The sequence below is a fragment of the Phyllostomus hastatus genome, unplaced genomic scaffold, assembly GCF_019186645.2.
Source record: "Phyllostomus hastatus isolate PE091 unplaced genomic scaffold, TTU_PhHast_1.1 phas_scaffold_501, whole genome shotgun sequence".
Lineage (NCBI taxonomy): Eukaryota > Metazoa > Chordata > Mammalia > Chiroptera > Phyllostomidae > Phyllostomus > Phyllostomus hastatus.
Genome location: NW_025334033.1, coordinates 48,641,847 through 48,659,024, shown reverse-complemented (window position 1 = coordinate 48,659,024; position 17,178 = coordinate 48,641,847). Strand labels below are relative to the sequence as shown.

The 17,178-nt window shown below is 47.7% G+C and overlaps 1 protein-coding gene across 12 annotated transcripts in view; it reads right to left on the bottom strand.

The window, feature by feature from the left end:
* SIPA1L1 (signal induced proliferation associated 1 like 1) overlaps positions 1 to 17,178 on the bottom strand; it is a 330,102-nt gene that overhangs the window by 37,609 nt on the left and 275,315 nt on the right. For all 12 annotated transcript variants that reach the window (XM_045822209.1, XM_045822208.1, XM_045822219.1 and 9 more), the window contains 2 exons: positions 6,179 to 6,328; positions 1,294 to 1,418 (listed from right to left, as the gene is read on the bottom strand). In XM_045822209.1, the coding sequence (XP_045678165.1) occupies positions 1,294 to 1,418; positions 6,179 to 6,328 (275 nt within the window). The remainder of the gene's footprint in view (positions 1 to 1,293; positions 1,419 to 6,178; positions 6,329 to 17,178) is intronic.

Here is a 17,178-nt window from a genome sequence, read left to right as displayed (position 1 = left end):
CAGGTTTTCTGTGCTGTGGGTGGGTGGCGTGAGAGTGGGGAGTGACAGATGGCTTCCGTAACAAGGCACATCTCACTGAAGTTAGCAGAACAAGGCATATCTTCCGAACCTAGGCACTGCCTTTCTTTTCCTCAACTTGTGTGTGTCTTAGCTGAATGCCTCTCCAGTCCCTTTGATGTTCACGGTTAGGACCTTTGCCTGGGCACAGTCATTAAAACCGAACGAGACAATGCATTTGCTGAGAGGATGAAAAGACGGGCCTCACCCTGGCCAGGTGGTTCAGCTGGTCAGAGCATCATCCTGTACATCAAAAAGGTTGTAGGCTCATCCCTGGTCGGGGTGTGGGTACAAGAGGCAACCGATCAATGTTTCTCTATCATGTCAATGTTTCTATTTCTCTCTTGAATCAATAAACATATCTTTGGGTGAGGGTGAAAAAAAAAAGATGGTCCTTTGTCTTTAAAAGTATCTTCGTCAGACCTGAAATGTACTTCTTTTTAATCCCACACTGATGGTAATGCTACTAAAGATGAAATAAAGGAAAAAACACCTAACAGTAGATTCAAAACCCTGATGTATCAACTATGTTGCTACTCAATCTCTGATGCTACTGTGTTGAGACTTCATCATGTTTCACGGCAAAATTTTATTGTATCAGCTAGTGTTACAGTGTCATTGGAGCAAACTGCACACATACAGAGAGAGAGGACTATGTACCAGACACCCAAATGAAGGCTCACTAGTGAAAATCTTCCCCACCCAGCTGCTTTATCCTGCTAAGACACGTCCTTAGCTGACAGCTTAATAGCAAAGTGGAGGAAAAAAAGCACATAGGGGAGGAAAGAGATCCTTACCAAGCTACATATGTGACTAAACAACAATTGTATCTCTTTCTTATTTTGTATATAAGTTTTTTTAAACTCACAGTATGAATACTAACAAGTCTTTCAGGGCCCTTGTAAGAGGGAAAAAGAAACAGACAAACGAGGGGGCAAGGAGATACTTAGGACACCTGTGGTTTCCCATTCTGGCATTTTAATTTTGGTCCTGAAAATAATTCCTATGTCATTTCTACTTTTTAGATTTGGGGTTACTTAGAATTCCTTGACCTCTCTCTTAGGTCTTCCCTGTTGCTTTCACTTGCACATAATGTAACCGAGCCTTAACTCTCGTTCACATGTATTAACCAGGGCTGCATAATAGAACAGATCGCTCTGATGACATCATCGAGAGGGAGCCAAAGTCACCTTGGTGTAAAGGCAAGCTGCACTTTGTAGAAACTGAGTTACTTACCCATCTGGTCGGCAATGCTATCCTCACTTCTTTGCCAGCTGGGTGTGGATTTTCCACTGCCGCCAAGATCGGACTGCGTGTTCTGCCTGTCGATGGAGGCCGGGGATCTGCGGCTCACTCCGAACCTGCGGAGACGTCCCCAAACAGAGGCGAAGACGACATGAGAAACCTCACCCGTGACGGGAAAGCAGTCCTGGGCGTAGTGAACACGCTCTAAGGACAGGTACTACTCGTTTTGCTTGCATGTCTGTGCTTGTGTGCTCACCCTCGTGCCTGTGCACACGGCTGCCGGCACTCTGTTTGCTGGAGCTCAGCACACGCTCCATTCGGAAAGGTATGCAGGCCCAGTCTGTGGGCTGTAAACAAGGCTGGGAGCCGTCAGGCCCGAGCGAGCTGACCTAACACATACAGAAGAGCAAGAGCCCAATTTTTCTAGCCCTTGCGTGGCCAACCTCAGACTGCCACTCAGAGCCAAATGAAAAATTTCACCATCTTAACATGCCATGTCAATCTTCCGGCTGGGATTTCAGGGGTTTCTCTTAACTCAGCAATCTGCTAAATCTCTAAGTCACTGAATCTGCTAAGTTACTCATTCCTGGAACAAGTATTTTCCAAGCACTCTAAGGTCTGAAAGACAAAGATGGCTATCATTTACATTACTTAGAGACCACTTGCAAAACATAAATTTTAAACCGCTTTTGGGAAGGGCACCTCAGTGGTGGGTAAACTGGCATACATAAAGGCAAATGTCTATTTCTGGAAAGAATATTTAGCTATTTAAAGGGCCGGTTTTATTTTTCTCTGTGTAGAGTAATAATACAATATATACTTAATGAAAGCATGTGCCTTGATTAGCAATAACAGCCCAGTAAATCCTGACTGAGACCAGGAAAAAGGGCCAGAGTATAAATTCAAATGTTCAGGTGGAAATTTACAAATTTGTGTACGGTTACTCATGAACTTACATAAGCACTCTGTACATTAAAAAACTGCAGACAGGCCTTGAATCCATCAGTGCACAGGACAGGTGCCTTACTCACTACGAACTGATGAGTGCTCGGGAGAACCTCCACGCAGCGCTGGGAGGTGCAAGAGGTGGGAAGAGGAAGACCTGGAGCCACCCCAAGTCGCTCAAGTTCCCCCTTCACATCCTTCATTGTAAAATGGCAATTCCATTCCACGAATCCAGGGAGGAGAATCTGTGTGAAAGCACTTGCCAAGAAGGCTGGAACATATTTTCATCCAACTCCTCCTATACCACCTCCCTGGTTACTTTTGCATAAGTGACAATCACTTACAAATGTGATCACAAGCCCCACTAAAAAGTTACCTCTGTCATTAAAAACAAAACCTTGATTTATGAAAACCTCAATGACTGTGCGTCCCTCCCCCCCCCACCGCCTCCAAAAAAAGGATTTTCACTAATTATGGTCTTTGCTGCCGCCTCCCGAAGCAGGGTCCTTGTTTAGTTCAGGACAGTGAATGTCCTCGGAATGGCCGAGTGATCCTATTCTACCTTTGCACTCAATTAAGACTTTTTCCAAAAGGCACAGAGAGAAAAATTAGGATTGAATTCTGGCTTTCCTTTTACTTTTTGGTAACAGTGGAAACGAAACACAACTTTTCAAACCTCTGGATTTACAGCCGGGCCCTGTTCTGGCTGTGTGGTTTTAAATAAATGATCAAGTGCAGCTGTCTTTCATTCTGCTGAAACATTCTGGAAGCACGGACCTTTAACTTCAGTTCTCACACACACACTCACTCATTCACTGTGTGCCAGGGTATTAGGGTCACAAAGATCCCATTCTCGGGGAGCTCAGACAAAACCTGTTCAAATGCTACACTGTACCTCTTCTTGAAGAGACCCATTGTACCTCTGTTTGGAGGAACACCTAACACAGATTAAGAGCCACTGTTCAGACTGGAAGGAGTTTTTAAGTGATCCCTTGGCTGATACATGAGACCTGTGAGGGCACCAGGAAGTCCCTCCCTCAGGAGCCAGTCCACTGCTCTCTAGAGCGGCTGACGGCTTTGAAACAGCTCCCTCATAGCGGGCTGGAAACTTCTCTGTACCTGGCATTTATAGGTATCAGGTGCCTCACAGACATGTTTACCCTTCGCCTAGGACGGCCTCCTCGCCCCGCAACTCTCTTCTCCAGTGTGCAGGTCCTTAGTTATGTTCCTCACACCGCAGCCCCTGAACCCCTCACTTAGCCAGTCCATCCCTCCCCCGGCCCTGCCCTGACCTGTAGGCATTCTCCCAAGTGTGAGACCCCCAAATGAGTCTCCAAGGACGGCAGGATAGAAGACCCCACCTAGGTCCTTCCAACAGAGTGGCTTTGAACGACCACTCATTCCCGCCCTAAACTCATGCAGGTGCCCCGTTTTGCGCCCATTCAAGTGGAGAAGGTGTGCTTAACCACCCTATCGGGTTTCGCCTCTCAGATGATTTGGAGGGTCTCAGCGTCCTCACACCAGGCCAGGGAGTGGGCAGGCGCACACCCACCCTCCATGTGCAGACACCAAGCCCACTGAGTTGGAGAGAGGACAACAAAACAGAGCAGGTCACATTTATGGATGATGACCGTATACTGGCCTATTGCCATGACCTCACGCTTTTAAGCTTTTGAAAGTTTCACATTAGTGAGTTTGTAGCACACTGCGTGCACTGTCCACCTGCACATACCTATTTTTACTGGGCTCAGTTGTGGAGCAGATGCAATGATTTTCCTCTTGGTATGGGTGACTTTAGAGTTAAACTTGGCCCATGAGCAACACACGTGAATCAGACGGTGAACCAGTTCCTCTTGCACCACTGATACAAGCCAACACTGCTTGGGATCTAGCGCAAACACTGCATCGCAGGGGTTCAGAGTGTGTCACCCCAAGGTGTGACTCTGTGGTATGTGGATTATTTGTATGTGGAGCTAAAGGAAACCAAGACCCTTTGGGCTCAAGAGAAACTTCAGCCCCCTTCTTAACTAAACAGAACTTAAATTAGGGGCTTTGCCCTTAAGATATTACTGACAACTTTTTATGACCTACCTATTGGACAGGATCAATGACTAATACTGAACATCAGTCTTGTCATCCTGGGAATGACCTTCCTCCCTCTCAAGCCCCGAGGTGCCTTACGCCATCCTTAGCTCAGAATGTCGTGCATACCTCAGCTTCCCTTCCTGTCTCTGAACCTCTCATGCATGTGGGGTTCTCATATGGATGTATGTAATTAAATGTGGCTATTTTCTCTTGTTAACCTGGTGCATGCAGATTTAGTCATGAAACCAGAGAAGGAACCGTGAAGGTTGGGGGAAGTGTCCTGTTGTCCGCAGCGTCACGGCCGTGCGTGCATCACCCACACTGAGGAGGGCGCTGCACAGGCTGGCGGGCAGTCGCTGGCTGAGCTCACGCAGCGGGGACGGCCCTCCCCGCCACCTGTGCTGGGCTTCTGTCACACATCAGGCTGAAGGACTGCCACCTCACTACAAACTGTGCGGAAGGGCACTGGAACCATGTTTCTAGTATCTAATGTAAACGTCCACCAAACAGTAGTGCTTCGACTTCCACTTGGTATACACTAAAAGTGCATCATGGTCAGAAGAAAACAATGCTTTTCTTATTATTGGTGCTGGCTCATTTATATTTTATTGCTGCACTGACACTGAAGTTGCAGTGAATTCTTATTTTTGAAGTCAAACTAGGCCATTTAAAATCTACTAATTAAAAAAATATAATTAGTTGGGTTTGTGGTGTGATATAATAATACCTCACTCATAAAACCTTTCTCAGGAACTCATGAATAAGAGCTAAATTTTTTTCTGTCTCTAAAGTAATTAAAATAAGATGTGCTACCAAGGAAATCCTGGGGGAGACACTGAGGACGGGAGGTGGGTAGACAGTCTATGTTATAGTGGTTTTATTATCTACTTTCTGCTAACCACCATTTCCCAACAAAAAAGAAATCAAACTTGACAGCTATGAAGACCCACAAAACACTACAGGATAAAAATACCCCTAGGAAGGTGTTCTTAGAAGCATGATTATTCTGTAGCATGGTAAAATCTCAAGAAAATAAACAAATCATGGGTGCCTCTGTTAAAACATATATTTGAGGAAAACTCAGAACCGAAACATCAGTTTTTATAAACTTCTCACATGTGCTCTCCAGTCGGTTCCGAGCCCTCCCCGAGAGACAGCCCAGCAGGAGGTCCCTGAGGGGCCCCTTGCTCCTCCCCTGGGCAGAGGCCGGTGCGCACGCACACCGCACAGTGTTGCTGCCAATTCCTTCCCAGCTTCAGATATTCCTATTTTTTCCCTTTTTAGCAGCTTCAAAAATCATGTACACTTAGCTTTTTGCTTTGTCTTATCAGAAGCAAATAGTTACACTTCGGGGTACTTAGTGATTTCAAAAAACATGAAAAACAAAACCGAAAACCAACCCACAGGCTGAAATCACAGAAGACTTTTGAGGTGTGAAAAAAAATTTTTAAGCTTTGGATATGATGATCATTCCCCCTATTTTAACAGCAAAACAAACTCCAACAAGTGCAAGCTGAGTTCTGCTGAGTTCACTTGGGAGGGAATATTAAGAAGTCACAAAATCTGTACTATGAACATAGACAATATACATCATGGAAGAACAGATGTAATTTCATTTCTCTCTCATTGAGTCCTTAGAGACCAGAGAATGATCTACATCCTAAGAAGTGGCTTGAACCAGCACTAAAACATTTTTCTATCTGAAATATCAACCACATTTTCCCTTTTGTTCTTCTATAAGTTGATGAAGGCTGGCTGACGGAAGTCATTTTGCACGTCTGAACTACAGGTCAACGACAGCGGTGTCAGCTGGGACCAGGTACAAAGGGGCAAAGAGCATACCTACCCTTCGGGCATGGACTTCTGTCTGTACGTGCCTCCCCCAGAGCCGGTCTCGCTGGATGAAGACAGGTTGCTGGGGGAATTACGACACTGCTGGGATCTTGCTAACGCCATGGATGAGACCGTCACGTAGATGTCGGAACCAGGAGACAGCCTGCATGTCCAAACCAAAAATACGAAGTCAACAATTCAAAGGGGAAAGTCCCAAGGCAGGCGTGATGGATAATACCACATAAATGTGACAGGCAGCGACTTCATGCAGATAGTGCAAATGAAGCCAGCTGGAAGCCAACAAAAGAAACTTCCCCATGAAACTATTCCCTAAGGGAACAGCTGGAACACTGCCTTGAAGGGGGTGGGGGTGCGGGGTGTCGAAAATAACAGGGGGAAAAACATGTATGTTTCCAAAAACTGCCAGAATCCAATGGGCTGCATTGTGTATGCAGTCCCCTGGTATGGCAGCGTGGAGCATAACTGAACCCCAGTGACATCAACACGGCAATTAATCCCACGTTTTCACTCCAGTTCTGCCAGAGCACATGACCACAGCGAGCCTGGTACACTCTTTGTGTGCTTCTTTGTTTTCTAGTTTAAGAGTCGGGAATGAATATTCAGATTTTGCTAGTTAGTATTTATGAATTTGGTTGACAGTACCATCGACATATAAAAACTTCCATGAAAAAAAAAAAAAGCCTAGAACTGCGGCTGTTGAATTTAAGTGGGATGAATGAATTTTGGTGTGCTCTGCATAACCACCCAATACATTTTTTTCTAAAGCTATGGATTCTCCACCCTGCTGACTGGCTCTCCACACAGAAACTAGAGCTTTGTAGTCAGGGCAGATACATTTTTTTCCTTCTGCCCCCTCTACCCTAGTTGGCAACAAGGTAACCACCGGAATATCGACACATGCTGACAACTGTTACTCGATGTGAACTAAACCTTAGTAACAACGATCTTTTATTCCTGAAGTGGAGGCTGGCATGAAACGTTCGACTCCTGCAGCAGGGCAGGCCTTTCCTTGCTACAGCTGAGGAAGTGCAACTGAAGGCACCGTTCGCTAAGCCAGGCTTTGTGATTCTAAGCCCACTACACTGTGCTGAACTCCTGCTGTCCTCTAGAGAAGCCTGGGTTTTCTTTTCTTAACAGGCCAGTTTGCAGCAGGTCTGCACGGTCAGACGATTTTGCACACAAGGGCAGCTTACCCTTGCACCAAAGTCCTGAAGTCTGGGGATGGGACCTGATTCCCTGAACTACACTAGGTTCCTCCAGTGAAGCTGCAAACTTCCTGCAGCAGGAAGAATGGGGTTTCGGGTACAGCAGGTTGGCAGAGGGGACACTAGAATCCCAACGAGAAGCTTCTCTAACAGAAAAAGAACAAGGATAGGCACTAAAGGGTGTGACTCCCAGACCCACGTGGGCCCGAGGCAGAACTGACTTGAGGCTTGAGTGCCCAGTGACGAGCCTGCCGCCTCCATCTGTCTCTCAGATAAATCTCAGCGGGACACCCTCACCAGCAACACTTCTCCAACCTCCAAAAAGCTGACCAATGTTTTCTCCAGTTCTCACCCCTGACGCCCTCAACCTGCCCCTCCTATATTTGTTGCTCCAAGTTAAATACATTGACACCCTCCCCCCTTCCCTCGTCTTCCACAGTCGGTCGGTCTAATGAAGCTCAACTATTCATTGAGCACGGAACTGTGTGCTCAGGCACGCTGGGTGCTGGGCTGGAAAATATAAAGACAAAGAAGATAACTGGTCTGCAGCCTGCTGATTGTTTTCTCAGACGCACCCTCCAAATTCATACTTTCACTCAGCTTGTCCTTTCTGCCTGGAATACCTTCTCCCTTCTCCACTCACACACACCCTTCTCATCCAAGGCCTGATTCCAACGTCACGCGCCTGAATCCACAGGTGAATGCGAACGTCGAGTCCCACCGCAGTCTGTTCTTTGCACCACTACAGCACATCCCATGGAATGGTTACTTTTACCTGCGTCGACCCCACCAACCAGAGTCTGCCCTTAAGGGGCAGGACTGAGCCCCGTTTATCTTTCTATCTTTGGCCGAGTAACACGTGTGCAAGAGAATTCCCATCAGCAGTGCAGAAAATGAAGTACTGTGGGTGGTTCAGGATAAGGAGCCACAGTTACACCAGGTGCCCCCAGCCAGGGGCTCGCAACCATGGTGGGTTTACATCAGGTAAAGAACAGTCACTAATAATAAAGTGCCAAGATTTTTGTGAATGATTTGCTAAACACGATAACACTCAAACTTAACATGCTTCCTTAAATGTGAGAAAGGGGGATGATGGAATTATACCCAGGCACCCCTGCACATATATCGTCAATCTGACATGTACACTGGCGACGCCAACTCTATGTCGTGTGAAATGGGCAAGCAGAGAGCCCTGGGACCCTAGGTCCTTGGACACTGTGACACAAAGAGGCAGAGTTCCTATGGCCCTCAGGTTAACATCACCAATCTAATCTGGTCACTGATACACAGGTTCGGAGAAATAAGGGCCAACCACACGGCTGGCATCCTCACTAGGATGCCGGGGTCAAGAGAGGGACACGTGTGGGGCAGCGACGGTGGGGTCACAGGCTGTGGGGTCCTGGAACGCTGGCTCATCCCTCCTTTGGACTAGGTGTTTTGACAAAAGATCAATACATGTACCCGGGTACCATAAACCACGCGTCCCTTGATGCTCTTCCACTAGGACATCTTCCAAAGATCTCACTAGTTCTGCTGGAATAACTAGGAGGGATGGCGGGGGGGGAGGTATGGGAGAAGGAGAGTATGAAGAAGAGAAATTGAGTGAGGATTAAGGAATGGCATAAACCCTAATGTACAAGAGACCACACTACTTTCTGCCTTAAGAGTTTGGCTTTCATATGCACTTAATACAGAGAAGCTTCAAATACCGTCTCGTTTTGTAGCTGCCTTGATGCTTACTGCAAAGGGGAGGAGGTGCTACAGAAAGACGGGAGAACAGGAGACAGCAGTGGAATGTTAACACGGCTGGGGCCTGAAGATTTAGCTCTCTTCCGGGTAAACAAGTAATGCCAATGATTTGTGTTTATGGTGAATGTGAAAATGTTTATGCTTCTAGGAAGAAATGACAACACGATTCCACTGGGAAAGTAAAAAAAATGTAACATTTATATTTGTACTTAGAGCCTGCAGTTCTTACCCTGCTCTCCAAAATGAACGTTAAGCTAAAATTTCTCATGCTCGCTCTCAACCTCAGCTCTTTTATTTGGCTAGTGCATCAGAAAATTCTACTTGGTTCCTGGAGTTATCCCAAAGTGAAAAATAGCATTCCCAGAAGGCCAGCATTCATTCGCATCCCGCTGCTGCATTTACATAACTCAATAGTGGCTTTGTTTCCTGACCGCTCACCCACACGGAACACACGCGCACAGCAACTGACGGAACGCCACCTAAATGTTTCTAGGGCTCCAGCTATATGGATGATGGGGAGGAAAATCACATTTATCCTTTCTCCTCATGCCTTACAATCCTTTCCAAATACTCTGAATTCGATACTATCACACAAATATTATTTGAGAACAGACCCAGTTCAGGGCGAGGGACGGACGCCCGCCGGTGCTGGCAGCCCACTTCTGCTAGGGTCAGTCCAAGGCTGATCCCTGCTGGGCGCTGGGTTGGTCGCCGCCCTGCCTCTGTGAAAAAGAGCACCCCCCACTGGCTCACACGGGAAGGGCATGCTGACCTCTGGAGTCTCTGTCCTCCCACTCACTCTACTTTAAAGGTTGCTGAGGCCAAAGAAGAGTCAGCACAGGTTGCAAGTCTTTCCTTCCCTTTTGAAATAAAATAAAACCAGATCTTTGTGCTTTCTCTTAGTCTTGATGAGCCTGGGAAATGCTAGATGTTAGGGCCCAAATAGCTCAAGAGGACTAAAATTGATTCATCTTCCAGCTGCTGCGAGATCTTCTATTTCGGTGGAATAATCTTGTTGAAGAATACTCCGGTCACTGTGAGAAAGGAAATTTCTAAACCATTATTCATTTCAGATTTTCTTCCCTATATTTTTATATCTTTAGCCAAGAAATAACTAAATGTTTTTAAAGTAACTGATGTTAAATGTTCTCTTAAATGCTTTCTATTAGTCCCCGCTGCAGAGACAGAACACCAGGGCTTTCTGACTGTACAAAGAGCGCAGTGATGGGAAAAGTCACGCTCGTGAGCCCAGCAGACAACACTCCCACAGTCTGCAGGGTAAACACCAGCTTTTCATTTGTATGCAGGGCAGCTCGTAGCAATGCAAGCGAAGTTGAAGGGGATGGACATTTAAGGAAAGACGGTCCAAGATCAGCCTCAGTGCCTCACTTTTGCAGAAGCAGTCTCACACCGGGACAGAGGGGAGGAAAGACCTGCTAAAAAAATCCCAGATTTCTAATAAACCTACCCTGCCCCCCACCACATCCTTCCCTGAACCAACTCACAGGACTGCATATACGGTGCTAACGCTGACAGACTGTTGTTAAACTGATCTCTTCAGATTGTGACCAATTACAATTTATCAGTTTATGGATAAGGAATTCTCGGTATCTGTGTAACTGATGCTAAAATCTTTCCCCTGAGTCGGGAGGCAGTACAGGTTAAGTCATGCCTCCATTTCCTGCTTTCTGCTCCGAAGTGACAGCCCCGCTTAGATGTGTCCAAGGAGATAAGACCCCATGTGATTCCGGCGCAAACAGCAGATGACGGCAAAAACAACCCAGAGGGTCTCAAATAGCAGCGATGACTGACAAATTAGATACTTGAGTCTGTAATTAAGCACAGCATTTTACCACAACTCAGCAATTAAAACACTATTCATCCAGGGAACGGGATCAAGTTAAAGTCTGTCTTTGGCGATATATATCCGAGATTCTTCTACAATTATATATATATATATAAAAAATCCTCTGAAATGATTCAAGGTCATGCCATTTGGGCGCTATAATCAGAGTAGATCTGGGGAGATGTGCTCAGACTGGACCTCATCCTCTGTCGGTTCCTATTTTCCTACTGTGCATTCCGTGCACCAGCGCTACGCTGGCCTGTGGACCACACGACTCACGTCAGCTCTTCTGATTGGATCATGGAAATCCTGTTCTGATGAGCCTCCTGTGACAAGGTCAATTCACAACGAATAACTCTCTTGCACAGTTAGGAAAATAAGGCAATTCATCGAGCTGTGATAAATGGATCGTCACTTCACAGCTGCTGGCAGGCTGTTGGAAGTTCACAGCCTGGCACACGTGATGGGTCTCTTTAGAACAGGCAACTGGGTATCTAAGAGTGACTGCAAAGAACAGAAAGGAAAAATGGGCTGCAGGCAGGACCAGCTACACAACTGGTGGGACTCGGTGCACAGTGAAAACGTGGGTCCCCTTGCTCAAACACTATCACAGATTTTACGGCAGTGACAGCACAGCATAAACCAGCACGGGCTCTTCTAAGGATGGGGATCCATGCAACTGGTGGTCCCAACCACAGTGCAAGCGACTGGGCCCCCTCGGCATGCCAACACGCATGCGTTCCTCCGGCAAACATGTCTTGAGTGCCGTCTATGTGTGGTGGTGGGTTAAATTCATACAGCAAGGTGGCAAAGATGGGGCTGTAAAATCCGATGGCCTTGACGCTAATCTCGGTTCCACCACTAACCAGCTATGACTTGGCACAAATTATTTCATCTCTCAATACCTGGGCATTCTTATCTGTAAAAGAGGTAGACAGCAACCCTCATCAGGCTATTGGGTGGACTAACGGAGAAAACTTGCACGAAGAACTCTGAACAGAGCCTGAGTGCAGTAACAGCTACCGACAATAAACCCAAGTGAAATGAGGCTGCCACCAGGGCAGTACGAAGGGGGGCTCAGGCGGGTGGGACATCATATCTAGTTGGGAAAGCCAGGGGAAAAACGCCTTATGGAGGAATGCACGTCTGGTGGGTCTTGCAGGAAACTGAGATTTTCAGAGCAGTCAGGAATTAGGACTGGGGAGTGTGAGGCCACCACGAAGGCATGCTAGGCTGGAGCAGCAGACCTGGGTGGCGGATCGCTGGGGCCCGTGACTGGAGGAATGAGTGGGTCGTACAGGGTGAGCTGAGGAAGCAAAGACGTCACCTGTGAAGCAGCAGGGAAGGACTGAAGTTCCTGCAGCAAAGCGGTGGTGTGGGTCAGAGCTGGCCCTGAAGGTCCTGGGTCACCAGGAATGAAAGGGAATGCCCAAATAATATCTGTTTTTGTTTTTGTTTTGTTTTGTTTTTTGCCAGAGTACATGAGAGCTGATGAGATAAGTCTAAAATACGAGAGCTATACAGAGAGGTAAGAATCATTAGCACACCACAAATACTAACCTCTTTGGCAAACCTCTCCTCTCCTCTAATACTCATAAATATTTCACAAAAAGAAGTCAACAACCAAATCCTTTGATGCGTTTTTTTTTTTTGGTGGCATGCTAGGATTTTAAAGACTGAAAAAAAAAACTTCAAAAATTTCATTTCCTATCCCATCATACAAACAAATACACGGGAAGCAGAGGCCAGAATACAGCACGCCACACCAGTTTCCGCCTGGAGTAGCTGCCCACGTGCACCCTGCGCGAATGGTCTCCAAGACGCCCGGTCCCTCCCACAACCGCCCTGAGCTGGGAGAAGAGCACACCACCACTCACTCGCGCTACTTTCCTTTCCCACAGAATTCCACCAACACCAGTGCTCTCAGTTTTCAGAATGTCGAGTGCTACAATAAAGTCCCATGTGCAAACCAGCCCATCAGTTACTTAACACAGTGCTGACCGTGGCTCAGGGCTGCATTAAGCCTTGACCTCTACATTCCCACTTTCATTTTGTGCCATTTTAGTATGCCATCATCACTCACTATTTCTTAAATATAATGGGAAACCAAAAGAGTGCAACAACAAGCAATAAACTGGGAGCCTACAGGCTGTTTCACCAGGTTGGTTTCTGACCCTCTCTGGGTGTGGAGACCGGTGCGGAGAGGGTGAACTCCCACCTACGCTGCAAGCAGGGCCCCGGCCGGGGAGCCAGCCCCCTCCTCTGCCCTCTCTCCCGTGTCAGTGCTCGTTCCTTACCCTACCACGAGCCTGCAGAGCCTGAAGAGGTGGGACCCGAGCAGATGGTCCAGGGCCACCTGTACGTGACCTGGAGCAGTGTCTATGAAGGCCCCCTGCAGTGCAGCCACCAGCCTAGAGCCCTGTGGTCGGAGCAAACACACCCACCCCACAGAAACACGCTCACTTGCTCGCTCGGGTGAGAGACCCATCAACTCCACAGGCCAGCCCTGAGGACGCTCCGCCCTCCTCACTCTCTCCCAGCAGTCGTTCCTGCAGGTAAAAAGGAAACTAAACCCACTCAGGCCTTGACCGGCAGATTCCCAAACTGCCACCCTGCCAGTGGCACACTGAGGGATTTTCACGAGTGGAAGCAGACGCTTCAGTGTCTGGGACTCGAACAAGAGGCTTATGGAAAATTTCACAATGATGATGGTGGGGTGGGTCTAGGTACCTAATTCGTCTTCATTACCACTAATTTCTATCAATACATGTTTAAAAGTGTGTTGTACAATCAACAAATCTTAAAGAAAAATGTCAGTGGTTTCCTACATAAAGCAGAACACTTTTTCCCCTGGAGAGTGATTAAATCCCCAGTAGCAGACACGCTCATGTATCTGACATGCACTCATCAGGGAAGGGCCCGCCGCTCTCACCCCCCTTCCCTCGCAGGAGGGCTGCAGCAGGACGCATGTTGGACCTGTATCTACTCCCCAGGCCTTCCTCAGCCACGTGTACGTGTGTGTGTGTGTGTGTGTGTGTGTGTGTGTGTGTGTGCATGTGAGCTGGGGGAGGGAAGGGTTTGAGGAAGGTCCAGGGACACTGTGGGCCTTTGTAGACCCTCCTATAGGATGTGGCTGGGCCAGGCCTCTCTGGGTGGTCCCCAGGCAGAACAGTCCCTGGGCTGGGCGGGAAGGCACGGCCCCACTGCTGGGTGCACACGGAAGCGTGGTTCCTTACTGACATGCAGAGAACTGTGACCACACGCCACCGCACCGCTCTTCTCAGACACAGAGAACTTGTGTTTTACAGATCATCCCTCAGGCCCATTCTAATTCACAGGGACAGTTTCTGCAGTATTTCCTACAACTTCTCTATCTGCACCGTTCACTGTGAGGGTTTCCGGCACTGCAGGCCTCCTGAATTCATCGTCTCTGTGTCACCAAGGTTAACCATGACACCGAAGACAACATGACTTGCTTGTGGAAACACTGACCCACCCCGCACGTGGCCTAGGAGACACTGAAGATGGACCCGCCGGCCCAGGCAGCCAGCTGTCCCCGTACCCTACAGCGCTCAGTTCGAACAAACCCTCTTTGACATCTGTGTAGCCGCACTGTGTGTCAGGTCTGCACAAAGGGAGAGCTAGATTGGATACAGAGTGGCTATATTACCTTCATCTTCACAGGGACTCGGAGAGGTGAGGCTAGAGCCCCACTGAATTCTTGGGGACACTGAAGGGCAGAGGGGATAAGGAACTTCCTAGGGTCACATCACTCTCAAGGGGTTGGACCGGAATGCAAATCAGAGCCCCTGGACTGCCGGGGCCTCTGGGTGGATCACAGGAAGCACTGGTGGCCCTGCAGGCAGGAAGCCCCGTGGGAATGTCTCCCAGGCTGCACACAGCAGCTGATTTCGAGGCCTGCGCAGTGGTGAACGATTCAAGAGCCTGAGCTGGGGGCCACACTGGGGCACTCTGGTCAGGCGTCCCTGGACCACTCCGGAGCTGGGAAAGGAAAGGGAACTGGGAGGCAGCCAAGTTTAAGCCGCTGTGCCCATGTCCTGAATCTTGAAGAGGAAACATCTTGATGCCGTAATCTAAAAATGTGAACTTGCAAATCATCTGAACTCTAACCCCAGCGTATGCCAGCACCTTCAAAGAGTTGGGGGAGATGGAGCCTAAGAGCCCGGTGGGTTTCGGTCAAACGTGGTCCTCTTTCTACTTGATCTTGGCAAACTAACCAACCAACACACAAAAAAATACTCCCATAATTCAGTTTCAATGCAACCGAAACCTTTCATAGGAAATTCAAACAAGGACTCACATTTCACTTAGAGTCAATTTTATACAGCACAACACATTTTTAATATAGGAGAATTATAAACTTAGCCAAAAAATTAAAGAGTTCTACTTAAATCTAGCTTTACTTCTATAGCTTTATCTGACTACGGAGTATTTCACTTTTACCTATGATTTACTCTTTGTAATAGACTGATTTACCCTTGTGTCCACTGACAAAAGAAGGGGTAACCAAAATGTGCTACCTGCACACAAGGAAATGTCAGAGTGGTATTCAGTTTTAAAAAGGAAAGGCTGTGGCTAAATGCACCCACCCTTGCCACACACACACCTCGAATTCCGAAGTTAAAGCCCTGACCCCATCAGGCAGGAGGAGGTGGAGACCTGTGGGAGGTAGCCAGACTTAGAGGAGGTCCTGAAGGTGGAGCCTTCCTGGTGGGAGCCTTTTAAGAAGAGGACACAGAAAGATGGCAACTGCCTGCAATGCAGGAGAAGGGTCCTCATCAAAAACTGCATCTGCTGGCACCTTGACCTTGGACTTCCTGCCTCCAGAAATGCAAGAAATGTATGTCTGTTGTTTAAACACCCCCCAACCCCGCCCCCGGCTGCAATATTGTGTTAAGAGTAGCCTGTGAGCTAAGGCAGGAAGGAAACGGACACGTTACAACATAAATGGACCTTGAAAAACTTTATGCTAAAGTGGAATAAACCCGTCACAAAAGGACAAACATTACATGGCTCTACTTACGTGCGGTACCTAGAGTAGTCCAATTCACAGAGAGAAAGCAGAATGGTTGCTGCCAGCGGCTGAGGGGCCGCGGGGTAAACGGGACTTACTGTTTAATGGACACGGAGTTTCCGTAGGGGAAGATGAAAAAGGTCAGGCAGGAGATGCGTGATGGGAGTGGTGACACGACAATGCAAATGTACACAGGCCACAGGACCACTTAACGATGGTCGAAATGGTAAATTTTGTTATGTGTATTTTACAATAAAAAAAACCTGATTTATTTTCTCTTGAATTGATTTACTTCTATTCCCACTTCTTCAAGTAAGTTGTTTAGCATGATGGTTTCATACTAAATAAAGTTTTTTAAAAAATTCATTGAGAGCCTGCTAAAGTGCCAGAATCTGCAGTTGGTTCTCGGAATACGACCACGAATAAGACAGACTGCCTTAAGTGGGAAACATGCATGAAGATTATAATAAAAAAATGAATTCTGTGAAGAAAGGCTTTCTTCACAGGAAGGGCAATCAAGGTGGAGGCAGAGAGAGTGTTTCGGAGAAATTAAAGGAGCCTGCTCAGAGGCGGTGAGGCCCGGGCTCGGTGTAACAATGCCAGCTGTTGCGCTGCCGAGTGCGCGGAGGGCAGACCCAGCAGAGCAGCAGATGCAGGGGCACCGGGAAGAGAGGAAACCCAGCAACAGAGGCGTCTACATGCCCAGAGCCCGGGGTGGCAGGGACGAAGAGCCAGGCGGGAACTCACAGGGAGACAGTGATGAAAGGCACAGCCCGAGGAGTATTTCCATTTGTACTGGACTGCCCCACATATGTGCAGCATGGAAGGACGGAGAGACTTTTGGCCAGAAAGATCCTCCGGTGAAAGGAGAGTCCCTAACTCGATGACAAGGAGGAGGCTTAGAGATGAGGAACTCAACAGATGTTAAGCACCTGAAAACTGAATGGGATGGGGATGGGGATGAGGGTGGAGGGGAAGGTGGTTGTAAATCCTAGTTCTGCTCTGGATACTTAGGTGGACGGCAAAGTCCTTCAGCGAGGTGGGTGACACAAGAATGGAGAGGTGATAGAGGGAAACTGAAGTCAGGTGGACTTGCAGGAGACGCTGTGACAGTCCCATACAGGTGGTTCTGTAGGCAGTCAGGATATGAATATAGA